This window comes from Astatotilapia calliptera, chromosome 9 (assembly GCF_900246225.1).
Source record: "Astatotilapia calliptera chromosome 9, fAstCal1.2, whole genome shotgun sequence".
Lineage (NCBI taxonomy): Eukaryota > Metazoa > Chordata > Actinopteri > Cichliformes > Cichlidae > Astatotilapia > Astatotilapia calliptera.
Genome location: NC_039310.1, coordinates 20,174,773 through 20,188,705, shown reverse-complemented (window position 1 = coordinate 20,188,705; position 13,933 = coordinate 20,174,773). Strand labels below are relative to the sequence as shown.

At 39.9% G+C, this 13,933-nt stretch overlaps 1 protein-coding gene across 1 annotated transcript in view; it reads right to left on the bottom strand.

Moving 5' to 3' along the window:
- plxdc2b (plexin domain containing 2b) overlaps positions 1–13,933 on the bottom strand; it is a 117,115-nt gene that overhangs the window by 57,736 nt on the left and 45,446 nt on the right. Inside the window, exon 2 of the mRNA XM_026179804.1 lies at positions 10,592–10,815. Within this exon, the coding sequence (XP_026035589.1) occupies positions 10,592–10,815 (224 nt within the window). The remainder of the gene's footprint in view (positions 1–10,591; positions 10,816–13,933) is intronic.

The window sequence follows — 13,933 nt, the reverse complement described above, 5'->3', positions numbered from 1 at the left end:
CAATACTGAATGACTCTATAATATAAAGTAGAACCAAATAAAGTAATTTAGCACGTTGAGATTATTCTGGGTCCATTACTGAAATAAAATACGTTTTTTAAATTGTTATTCAAAAGTAGATAGCTGCGGCTGTGATTCGATGGGGTTTTTCAGAGGATAAGAGGAGAGTACACTAAAAACTGTAATCCCCTCAACTGTGATCATGTCTCTGCTGCAGCAGGACTCGAGCTTTGAATAAATGATTCAATATGTTGGGATTAAGATGCACATCTGCCAGCTTTCTTTTTCCCAAGACAACACTATCGTGCACAGTTACATCACGCTGAAGCGTGTTTGAAAAAGCATTTAAAGGACGCCATCGCTCATGTGTGCGGCTCTTCTTCAGTAGATAATGGTTGCCATCCATTACTTTTTGCCACACTTCTTCTAGTTTCAGCAGCTTGCTGGTGTTGGTAGGGAAACATCATCATGGCTGTGCCAGAGTATTTCAGACCTGCTGTAACAGCAGAATGGAAACTGAACTAAAGGTTTATGATGAATGCAAAATGTTGGACTGGGCCATTTCCCAGAATGCTCAGGCATGACCCAAAATAAACCAAAGGATAGCAAAACTGGATCCAATAATAATCAAGAGAATAGCAGCGTCATTATCATTAATTTCTATAATTTTTGTATTCATTTTGTAATAATATTTTTATTTTCTATTTCTATTCCATTTTGAAAACAGATTTCTACACAGTGACATGCAGAATTTATAATCAATGGACTAGATCTTGTACTGCTACCAGCCAATTTCTGGGTTCTATTAGTTATCCAAATAATATTCCTTAATCATGACACACCTGCACACAAACAGCTCATTTGGAAAAGGAAAGGATTTGGCTGATATCAGATTTTGTCTGAGAATGATTCACCTTCAGTTTATCTGAATCTATGGTCAGAATGTAAAGAATCACCACTGCAAGAAGCAGGAAGTTGTTAACCATCATCCCTACAGACAGGCCACAGCCAACGGGTTCGCAGACTGATCTACAACTAACGATCAAATAATCGATCAATTACACATTTGACAGGCTGGAAAGAACAAATGCGCATTATAATTACTGAGCATAACGTTAGTTCAGATCAAGTTCATCCACAATACAGATCAGCAGATGGGTCAGTTGACAATCCTCTACTCATCCTACTGGCAGATCTCACATACCTGCACTAGTAGTTTGACCACAGCTCCTTCATATGTGGAAATCCGAAGGTAGGAAAAGCAGCTAGTGGACAATCAAAGCCATCCCTTTAAATTCACGTGGTTACCTGATATCTCAGAGGACAGTGGCAGTATTTAATCCAATGATTATCATTGGACTGGGCCCAAACTATAGCCTTAACTCAGGCTGCACAGAACCACATTGACTGATAAAGACTAAATGCAACTCAGGACAAGTGATCATGTTTCAGAGAGCAGTGAAACAAATGGAGAATACATTCAGTGAGCAGACTGAAGTGAATCCAGGCATCTAATGTATAATTCAATGTGTACTCTCATCTGTGGGTTTACAGTAGAATTTAATTTGCAAACTGTCTGATGGGGCTGCTCTTTAAAGCGATTTCCATGGACTCAGAAATACACAGAGTGGACTACACACACTACCGGCTCTCTTTGTTCATCTGAAGAAGTGACTACAAACCAACGAGCTGCCTGACCCACTGAGAAACGTCTACACCCGTACTGCTGCAAGGTAGAAACTCAAAACTGAATTTAAACAAGCGTGGGTTCATCGGAAGAGCATCCGTGAGCTGCAGCAGCTGCCTGAGATGGTATGGCATTACACAGTCTAAACGGTGAGCAGTGTAAAGGCGGTAAACATCTCTTTCCAAACACGTTATCCCCCGGGAATCTTTTAACCGACTCGACAAACCGAAACACAAAACAAACAAATTAGGGCAGGTTCTGAAACTGCAGCTCAGGCGAGCAAAGTAATGAAAATTAGCAAACTGAATGACTCCCTTAAGAAACAAATTCAAATCAAATTCAAATTTTATTTGTCACACACACACACAACCATACACAGTATGACATGGGGGTGAAATGCTTGTAGCTGTACAATGCCCGACCATTAAATGACAGAAGAAAAGTTTTACAATATTTACAATTTACTACAAAAATTTACAAATTAACTTAGGAATTTACAGTAAAGAATGTGCAAATAGCAGAAGAGATTATAAAGATAAGGATTATAAATTATAGGAATTATAGGATTTATAGGAATTATAGGAAACACAAATAAATAGTGAATGTAGTGAAGCATGTAACCCCCCCAAGGTCTCAGACATCCAATAACATGTCTCTGCCATAAACCACACCTCTATTACTACACATCAAAGGAAGCTACACAAACACACAAATAGAAGTGGGATGGATAAACCCCCGAAAAACGGATATATTTTTGCTGGCAATCTGACATGCTTGACTCTGGTTAAATATCAGCTCAGTGTAGATCTGAACATCCAGATGTGAACATAAGTGTATATTTTCATCTCAGAGAGACCACAAGGAGTTTTATGTCTCTCTTGTGTTGTCGCAACATGATAAGGGATTTGAAAAAGGAGCAGTCTGCACAATTTATCATCTGAGTGGCTGCTGCATGCCCTCTGCCGCTGACGGTTTTATTCCTCATTCCTCATAAAGATAAGATTTGAAATGTTGCCTCTGACAGCAGGAAACCCCGAGTAAAATAAAGCAAAGTAGAGCTTTTTCAAATGTATGTCGTCTTATGTTTACTTGTTGTAATTTTGTCTCCTTGATTGTCTATTCTGTGAATCTGTTCCTTTTCAGTAAACACGCCATCCATCCATTGTGCTGCTGTCTAATCCTCACTTATGCTCCCTGAGGAGGTTACTTTCATTTCTCTCACTGAAGGGTGTTTTCAATCTCACTTCAAACTCTAAGGACAGAGGGTGTTTAATGCTGTGCAGAGTGTAAAGCCCCAATGACGCAGATTTGTAATATTACGTTGTAGAAATAAAAATGGCTTCACTTTAGGTCAGGGCTACATATTCCTTCTGCTTGGTATGCGAACAGGACCTCGAGGTGATTTCTAGGACTGAGTTTTTGTTGGAGTGGAAGTAGAGGTGGTGAAAAGGTGCAATGCTTTTTATCTCCTGTCTCGGTGAACAATGACTGCAAACGCTGTGTTGCAGGGTAATGAAGCAGGAATGCGGCGTTATGTATTTAAAAAAGGAAATGGGCTGCGCTCTTCTTCTGCATGTTTCTGTCACAAATCAATGTCTGCCCTTTCTCAACGTTAACAGAGTGCTAGCATCTCATTTAAAGGAAGTCTGCACTTGAAGAACAGTGTTTACCAAACTTCTGTATTTCTTTTTTTAAGATATGCTCTTGCTGACAAAGTGTGACCAGCTTCATGCTGCTGTGGAAGTGTTTCTAAAGTTAATGTGTTAATATTATTCACGGGCTTGTGCATATTTCACTGGATTCTTCTCTTAACTTTGACTCGCTGTACTTCGCTCGCGCATCGAAAAACAAGTGTTGAGCATCATGTAACTGACAAAATTTTTTTTTTGTTTACACGGGGTGGGTGGGGGTGTTTATCAGACTGCTGATGTGTGAAGCTATTTTGAAGACACTGTATAACAGTTATTTTTCCCCAATCACTGTTCATAATTGGGAGAAATCATGCCCACCTGCCACCGAGCATAAACGGAGAGGAGGTGGAGAGAGTCTGTAGTTTCAGAACACACACACATTGTCTCAAAAAAAAAAAAAAAACACTACAAAGATTGTATTTCCTGAGATCCCTGAGGAAAATGAATCTCTCTCAAAAACCTTCTGTTGTCTTTCTACCAATACACCGTTGAAAGTGTCCTCACCCAGGGCGCTCTGACACATATGGAAACAGTTCTGCAGAGACTCATAAAAGCTGCACTAAAGATGGCCACACAGCTGCCTGCTCTTAGACACATATGCAGCTTTCAGAAAGTATTGTAAACGACCTATCTCACATCAGCTGTTTGAATGTCTGCTCTCAGGTAAATGTCATAAATCCATCAAAGCACGCGCCACAGGACTTTTTTTTTTTTATCATCATCACACTGAACTCTGCTTTAAAATCAAACACTCAATAAATCAATTAGACATCAAATCTATTAACACCATTCACAATATCATTTACTTTTTATACACAGTTTTCTTATAGAAATACAATATTTTTATAGAATTGCTGCAGCCACTTTTACTCTCTTAAGCACCCATACACATCTGGAACTAAGCTAAAATAGCCAATGACAGCTAAGAAGCCAGCGAAATCATTCAGCATCGAGCTGGCCTTGAATCATGTTGTGGGTTATGTACATGGATTTTTTTGATAGGCGATCTGGCAACTTGGGTAACATAAGATGACACACAAAATGTGCTAATCCGTGCATTATAATTGGTCGAAAGAAAATCTGAGGGTCACGTAAATTTTGTGAATTTCCCAGGAGAAGTAGCAAAACGGGAGGGTGCCCGGAGATGTCTTAAAATGCGGGAGAAACCTGGAAAAGAAAGGAATGTTTGCGGGTGTTCTTTTTGCTTTATATGACTTTCCATTGAAAATTAACTGTAACTAGTCACCCCTTTACTGGCAGCATGAACATGCCATTAGCCTCTGTGGTTAACTGGGGTTCTCATGTAGCCAGTGGACACCCAAGGAACAGATTGAAAATCTTTGAATGTAGATAAAATTTAGAAAAAGAATAGCAAATTAATAAAAAGCTTAATGCTGATAGTTTTGAGATTGCATTTCAGCCATTATGTTACCCTTTTGATATCCAAAAAGACTTAAAATCCCCCCAAAAACATGTTAATATTAGTCAGACTACAAACAGAAAGCTTCCACACTGAGACGGTTGTTTCTTCCTTCCAGATTTATGTAGATATCAGTTTATAGAGATCATCAGACTACTGATGGATTGCTGCACCTACATGCTCAGGTCTGTCGTCTGCTAGCTGATTTTGTTTTCATGGGCTCCAGGGATACGAGAGTCCGATCAGCCACAAGCGTAGATTTTTGTAGAGATGGTAGAGAGGCTTCCCTCTCAATATTTAGAACAAGTGCATCTTCACCCGAAGGTAAAAGCACAAAAGCATCCATGTTTTAATTAGTTACTCAGAGAAGAAATAAAGCCTCACACTTGGACAGGTCGTCTTCCCTTCTCAGTTTATCTTTTTCACTTTGAAAATATTAACTTTAATTATGAGAAGGAATTAAACACTGAGCCTTTGTAGCAAGTGAGAGCCTGACCGCCTTATATTTCACAAGTGCATTTTTCCTGCGTGACTGTTACTGTAGTTATGTACCGGTTCTCAGATTGCGTCAAAGAATACTCAGCATTGTCCGTGTTACATGGACACCATGGAAAATGGTGGATATTCACTAAAGGGTCTATAATTTTAACACTTTCACCACAGGGGGCAGTGTTTTACTAGTGTATGTGTACTTAACTGTGTGCTGCTGTTCTTTAAACCTTCTTGGTGCTTTTTGTCGAGATGTGAACCTTGGTTTTTGTTGCCTCCTGCTTAAAAAAAATCTGTTTGTTGTGTATTTCATTTAGTTGCACTTCCATCCTTTGCTCTGTTTCTCACCTATTTTGTGCCACACGTGTCCTCTTGGGTATAAATGCCTCCAGCCTTGCTATCCCCACTGCCACCTTGTCTTTGTTCAACTCTGATGTAAAGTTTTCACGGCATAAACTTGTCTTTTCTTCCTGTTTCCTGTTTTATTCTGTTGTATTAATGTTGGATTTTCTTGTGTATTGACTTGTTTTACCTTTTACCTGCCCTCGCCTATGCTGTTTACCTTTCCTACACTGATTAAAGGCAGAGCTCTTCCTCCATGACAAAAACATTTTTAGTCCTGAACCGATTTCCTTCGTCTTGCGCTGCTGAAAATGTTTTCCTTTACCTGGTTAAATAACGGTTACATGAACTCTGTGTATGACCTTGTGGTAGAAAGCAGTATTACATGAAAACACAGCCACTGCCTTAGTTCAAATTTATTTGATATCTCTTCAGCACAATACAAAGATGTAAATACATAGCAGCTGTTCCCTCACGATCTATTGATACTGTTAATTTTGGAGGATTTTAGATGATCCCTTACAACAGGAAATTAAAGAAGTATTGTGCATTAAAAAATAATGGCATTAGTTACCATTAGGTTGTGATTTATGGGATAAAAATTCAGAGATATTTTTATAGTTTCCTTCATGTTCTTCAAAACAGAAAAAAATAAAACTATGTTGTACATGAAGTGCCTGCAGCCACAATTGCATAACATGTTGAAAGGTAGCCATTAGATAACAAACATGAAAAATACAACAGAACCACCACAAGCTGCGAGCATGTCGGGGTGTGCAGAGACCTCAGTGTGCTCAGCTGCTGATGAGACTTGGCTTATATTCAGACACCCTGACTCGTTCCTACAGTTTGATTCTGCCTTTCTTATTCCATCGTACAGTGACCTGAGGACACCTACAGCAGAGAAGCCGTTTAATCTGGGTTAATGATCCGGAGAGCTGCTGCAGTGAGTAACAGTCGTTCAGGCGTCAGACAGTCTGCTGTCTAAGCCGCTGTGGTTAAAACCTTCATGTAGAGGTGACAGGAAAGCTGCTATTGGCTAACTTGTGTGTTAAACAAGCACAGAATGACCTCAAAAGGAAGGAGAAAGAAAAAGATCAACAGATTTTTTCACCTGCACTGATGCGGATGAGTTCAACTGGGAAGCATTCAGTCCATTCTTGGATAAAACACGCATAAAAACGTAAAGTTTGGGGCCTTGTGAGTCTCTGTACGGTTGTAAAGTTGTGTTTTTCTTTTTCAAACTGACAAACTGACTTTAAATGGTTACACAAAAATGACTTCTTTTTAGCACAAACTCTACATTTTTAATTATTTGCATTGTACAACAAGCAAAAAAGTGGAATTGGACAACAAGTAGTATTTACTGATTTGGGTTTTCTCTGTATTCTAGCTCTGTCCTCTCTCAAATGCACCAAATAAGAAAAAAAAATCGTATTCATAAATTCAGAGCTGGTTAAGCATTTAACTTTTTTCTGTTTTAGCATATTTACCAAACACAACACAACGTACTATAAATAGAAGCAATAAAAATAATTGTGCTCAAAAATATTTGAAGCATAATTAGAGCAGAGAAAATAAAAAAAGCCTCCTCTTTGCACCCCAAACTGTAAATGCTATAAACTCGGTAAATACTGCCCAGAGAGTGAGCTGCCTAGGTGCTGCATGCCGATCTCAGATTCGTTCTTGTTTAAAGCAGGGATGTCAAACACAAGCAGCCCGGCAAAAACTCCAAACTGGCCCACTGGACAGCTTTGGAAAATGTGAAGGTGGGTATAGAGTTCGGATTAAAAAAAAATTAAGAATAACTAAAATTAACAAAAACTTTGTGCCTTATAATTACATGACAGTGTGGGCAATAAGCTACCAGAACCTTTTCTGTAATTTTTACATTTATTTATTACAATTTAAGCCCAAAGAGTTACAGCAGCAGCGTGTCTTTATCATGTAGAAAAACCGAGACATGTGGCTGAAACTGAACTTCTTCTTATATTTAGATATTTCAGGGATTAAATATGTATTTAATGCTCTTTTTACTGACAGAAAGAGGAGTTCACTGGTCCACTGAAGACCAAAGTGGGCTCTATGTGGCCCACGGTGTAAAATGAGCTCGACAACCCCGCCTTCGAACGACTGCTGCTTGCTCCACCTCTTACTTTAACCTTAAAACCAAACAGGACCTGATAGGGTGTGAAATTCTTTTACATTTCATTGCTCATATGGTCTGAAACCCCAACAGGTTTTCACAAAGATAGCTGGGGATTTTTTTTAGTCTTTTAGTTTGGAAGAGCATCAAACTTGCTGTCATTAAACAAACTGATGCAAAGCGTCAGTAATTACCACAAGTCTTTGTTACTCACTTTGACAAAATCACTGGATAACGGCATCTCTTAAGACCCACTATTGCACATCAACGAACAACAATAACACAGCGAGAAATTGATGGCATGACAGGCAGTAATTTCAACAGACTGGAGTGTAATGCAGCTATACGACCTTTTTCAGCGCAAGCTTAGATTCACATTTGTTTTGACAGGTAATTTTGGTTGTAAATCACTATTTGAAAGCAGCTTGAAGACTCGCGCAACAAAATAAATTAGGGTACAAAATAACTCCTGGGATGTGTTTACCATCACTGAGTGGTGATATATACCTTTGCTAAAGTGTCAAAGAGTAGATTTCTCCACCAGGACACAGCTAAAGCTGTTTGAGCGGACGGTCTTTAAACCCATTCAGCTCACTGCCGCGTGGAAGCCTTGAGCTCAGTGTTTACTGTTTCTGCCCTCTGAATATGAAGGCTCTGCTGGTGGCAGGTGAGGGAGTGCGTGTGCTGAGTAATGGCAGGGAGGACTGACGGGGTGTTTGTGCTGTCGACTGTTTTTTTCCATTCTGCAACAACAAATGAGGCTCAGAGAGACAAAAAACAACAAGACGGGACATGTCTGAGTGGCGGCGAGCACTTATGTAAGCATAAATGTGCGTGGCTATGACAAACGGAGCACAGGTGCGTGCTGTAGTCCGAGCGTGTTTACAGTTGTGTGAAATTTAAAGTGGTGTGTGTGTGCTTACACACGAATTTGAGCGTGAATGATTACAGCTGACGATCAAAGCTTCTCAGCCCTTGTCACTGAGAGAGACAGGGCTGTGAACCTGAGATGATTAGAGGCCACGGGAAAACTTAACGAGCTGTCTACAACCCAGCTGAACGCCCCCATGCTGCGTGCCATCCAAGGCGCCACAACAAGGTATGCGGGCGATGCCTCTCATTTACATAGATACAAACACAGATTGAGAGCAGCTATTAATCTCCAGCAGGTCCTCCAGACCATTCACATTGTAGGGGGCTGGGTTAATTTCCTGTTCTGGTCTTTTTGAGGTCAAATTTAAAAGGATCCAGTCCCACATAGAAGGTAAATGAACACCTGAGGGCTGGGCTTAATTTGATATAAAATATTAATCCTTAAAGGCCCCTCCTCGTCTTCTTTTTTCATTACTAAACATCCACTCTTGTAAGGAGATTTATAATTGCTCCAGGGAAGCGACCTAAGAGTAGTTTTGGGTCTGGCTCAACAGAGGACTTTATTGATTCATTCATTTCATACTAGTAGGAGGATTTACTGCGTGACGTCGGTCAAACACAAGAAATGAATTAAGGCTGGTGAGTGAAAATGCAGAAACTGTGAACTGCAGGAGAACTTTTAACATCTTTCATTAACATATTATTTAATATAAACTTACAGGCGACTTTGATGTTTGGGCAAATGTTTTGACAATGGTGGGAAGGAAACCTCCAGCAGAACTAGGTTTAGGGAGGGACAGCCATCTGCCGTGACCGGTTGGGGTCAGAGGAAGATTGATAAATGATAAATATTAAGTAAAGTTACAGAAAAGGTTTGTGGTAGTTCACTGCTCAGACTGTCTTGTAATTACATGTATAAATTTCGAGAAAGTTTTCATTAATTGGCAGAAAATCTTCTTGTACTTTGGTGTGTTATGGATGTCAGTGGGGGGGGGGGGGGGGGTCTTTAATAATTAGAAAAGCTGTAAAACCCATGAAAACACAGTTAAAAGTTCAAAATCTCCTTCACATTTGCCAGGCTGATTCTGGCCCCAAGTGTTTTGTGTGACACCCCTGATTTAACCATTACGGTTAAGTTATGTCGTTATGAGAGAAGCACCTGGTTATGAAATCAGATGTAACAGAAAACTGGATGTTTCTTATGTTTCCATCAATCTATTTTCATCTCGTTTTCTATATCAGGGTTGCAGGGGAGCGTATGACAGCTGCCATGGGACACAGGTGGGATACAGCCTGGGCAAGTAACCAATCTATGACGGGGCTAACACAGAAAGACAGGCAGCTGCTCAAGCTTACATTCACACCTCCAACCAATTTAGAATTGACAATTAATCTAACCTGAACCCACTGACTGGATTTGACCCAGGACCTTCTTGTCGTGAGAGGAAATTAATACTGAAACTTTCCAGCACACTTGTTTTTTGCATCTTCCACAACAAAAATACACGCTCACTTCCCCCATTTAATTTCCCCCATAATTAAGACTCTTAGATAACCTGCCAAGAATGCCAACATCTGCAGGAAAGCCTTTGTAAGGACAGTAGCAGTAACACTACAAGGTGAGGAAGTGCCTAAATAACAATGACATACCAGTGCATTTACTGGGCATCTCCAAGACTGAAAGAATGGCATCTTCAGGCATTTACTGGCCGTTAAACACCAGTGAAGCATGCCAGACGTTGCTTCTAACCTAAAGCAATTGAAAGTATGGTTCACTTACCTGCTGCTTTCTTTTATTGCCTAATCTGTGCATATGCAGTAAAACAAGCTTTACTTTTAAAGCTTGATGCTTGGCTTTTGACTTATTGTCCTAGCCTTCTAAAGGAAAAAAAGAAAAAGAAGCTGTGATAAAAATAAGATCTGGTCCTTGGATCGTTGCTTACCTCTATCTGGGAGCTGTTGTCTGCTTCCTCTGCTGAAACCAGGCCTGGGAAGCCTTCAGGCTCCTCCTGTTCACGCTCCTGGTCCTGCTCCTGACTGGCTCTGTTACTGTCCATGTTACGAGGCTTTGGGGGGAGCCATCTCCTCCACCGGTGACTGTAAAGCTTCACGTCAACAGCTGTATCCTCATCTCTCGCCTGCTCCTGCACGTATGAGTATGGCACCCCTAAGGAGACAGAACAGGAAAGTGTGATTAATAAACAGCTCTCAACAGCTCAATTACTTCTTAAAACAGAATAACTGCTATGATGCCTTCCAGTCAGGTTTTAGACAGAACCACAGCACTGAAACCGCTCTGACCAAAGTGTTTAATGACATATGTCTGAATACAGACAGTGGAAAAATGTCAGTCTTAGTTTTGCTGGATCTCAGTGCAGCATTTGATACAGTTGACCACAACATATTACTCAAACGACTGGAGAGCTGGGCAGGTCTTTCAGGAACTGTACTAAACTGGTTCAAAACATACTTAGAAAACAGGAAATACTTTGTATCAATAGGTAACTTCACATCTGAGCAGACAAGTATCACATGTGGAGTTCCCCAAGGTTCCATCTTGGGACCCCTTCTGTTTAACATTTACATGCTCCCACTTTCACAGATTATAAAGAACAACGAAATAAACTATCATAGCTTTGCAGATGACACACAAATATATATCACAATGTCACCAGGAGACCAAGGCCCTGTACAGGCTCTTGGTAAATGCATTGAGGAAATTAACGACTGGTTATGAAGTAATAGTCTTTGGTGCCAAAGAAAAACGATTACAGGTCACCAGAGACAGTCTATACACCTAAAAACCACAAACCAGGCGAGAAATTTGGGTGTAGTGATGGATGCAGACCTAAACTTAGAAAAACACATTAAGACAATAACAAAATCAGCTTACTATCACCTTAAGAATATATCAAGGATAAAAGATCTGATGTCTCAACAGGACCTGGAAAAACTAGTCCACGCATTCATCTTTAGTAGGCTTGATTACTATAACAGCATCTTTACAGGTCTACCTAAAAAATCAGTCAGACAGCTGCAGCTCATTCAGAACTCTGCTGCTCGAGTCCTCACTAAGACCAAAAAAGTGGACCACATCAGTCCAGCTCTGAGGTCTTTACACTGGCTGCCTGTCCGTCAGAGGATAGACTTTAAAGTTCCGATGCTGGCCTATAAAGCTCTGAATGGTTTAGGACCAAAATACATCAGTGACCTCCTGACCCAGTATGAACCTTCCAGATCCCTCAGGTCATCTGGATCCGGTTTTTTTATCAGTTCCCAGAGTCAGAACCAGACACGGAGAAGCTGCATTCAGCTTTCATGCTCCATATATCTGGAACAAACTCTCAGAAAGGATCAGATCAGCTGAAACACTCAGTTTATTTAAATCCAGGTTGAAGACTCACCTATTCTCAGCTGCATTTGAATAAAGCACCAAATCCACACTTTTAAGCTTAAATTTCAAAACTTACATTTAACTACTGATTTTATCTACTTTTTTTTAAATCAATTTTAAATTGTGCTTTTTATTTTTTAATGTCTCTGTAAAGCACTTTGAATCACCTTGTTGTTGAATTGTGCTATATAAATAAACTTGCCTTGCCTAAACAACACTGGTAGATAGATGTATGATAACCCACCAGAAATAAGCTTTGATTGATATGCTAGAGAACCTAAACCATTAAACCCTCTCACAGTCAACTAAAAGGTAAAATCTGTTGCTGTGTAATAAAAACTGTCAGTTTTCAGGGCTACGATAATCACATACCACCAAAGTATTTTTACTTTCAATAAGCCAACAGTCAAATTACAGACGTGGGGACTGTTCAAGCCATTAATGTAATAAGTAACAGTGTCAGTTGACTTTTCTCATTTCTCCATCTGCCTGAAACACATGCACACGAGGAATGAGTCAGCAGCCTTCACACAGACCAGTGGGCCACAGTCACAGCTAATCATCCCGGTTCCTTCGGTCTGAAACGAGACGCTGGTGACAGGTGAGAAATGGCACCGAGTTACTGTAAACACCGACTTGATTATCTGAGCCAGAGACAGATGGATTGGAGATACAATCTGCTGCGTCACTATAAGAAATCTACTTTCCCTTATTCCATCCTTCTTCTCTCAGAGTGACATAATGAAGCGCTTTGCTGATTTGAATCACTGCCTTAATTCAACAGGAGCTAACTGTGCAGTTTGTATTTTATATAGTTAAACAACTACTTCTCATTTAGATGGAAAAGCCTCAGTGTGGTGTGAACAGATGTCTGCAAAGATGCATTTAAAAAAAAGGTTATAGTTTAAAGGTTCACTGTGGAGTTTTTAACCTCCATTAGAGGTGCAGAGGTGTCTTTATGGACAAGGTCAGCATGGCACTTACTGACAGGGAACAGTAACATGCAAAGATGTGCAAAAATTTGTCACAGCAAGAGAAGAAGAAGAAGACCACCTGACAGTACAGGATGTTGTGTATAAATCTATAAATCGACATAAATAGTTTTGTGTTTTTCACATTCAGACACGGCAATGCGCAGATTCACACTACTCTGCTTTTACACGTATTTCTGCTCACACCAGTTAATCCATGCTCCTTACACTCAGGTTGTTCTCACTGATTGCAAAACTTCTCCTGAATTTCTGCTCTTGAAAGTGAAAGTTTGCAACTCATAGTGTGGATACAGCACGCAAATGCAATGTTAAATCCCAAGTTTGAGTCTTGGCCGGACAAAACATTATTTTCCCCACAATTCTGTCTAAAATGCAGAGACTGCATACCTCCACCTTGGAATTCTATTGAAAACAGAAAATATTGTTTTTTGTAAACCAAATATATCAGAATTCCTGAAGCTGATTTTTTCCAAATATGGTGCAGACAATTAAAATCTTTTTGTCTGACACGTTGCAATTATATTCACTTTACTTCTTTTTGGAGCATCCCTCAACGACAGGTACTCAAACTGTAATTGACTTCATCCACTCTGCACTGTGCTTGAGGACTCTTAACATTTTGTCCCTGCATGGCTTTTAGAGTAAAAAAAACAAACACTGTTATTAAAAATATAAGTGGACTGGTCTTTATATAGCATTTTTCTGCCCGATTCACTCACATTCTGGTACTGTCTTCTATTTTAATAGAATTATATTTTAAACTAACATTGTTCTATAATCATAGAACAACAGGGTTCACTTTCTTGCCCAAGGAGACTTTGGCACACAGACTGTCACAGCAACTGCCTCCTATTTTGCTCTTCTTTCCTTTGTAACTGTGTCCTTTGTAACCCCACCCT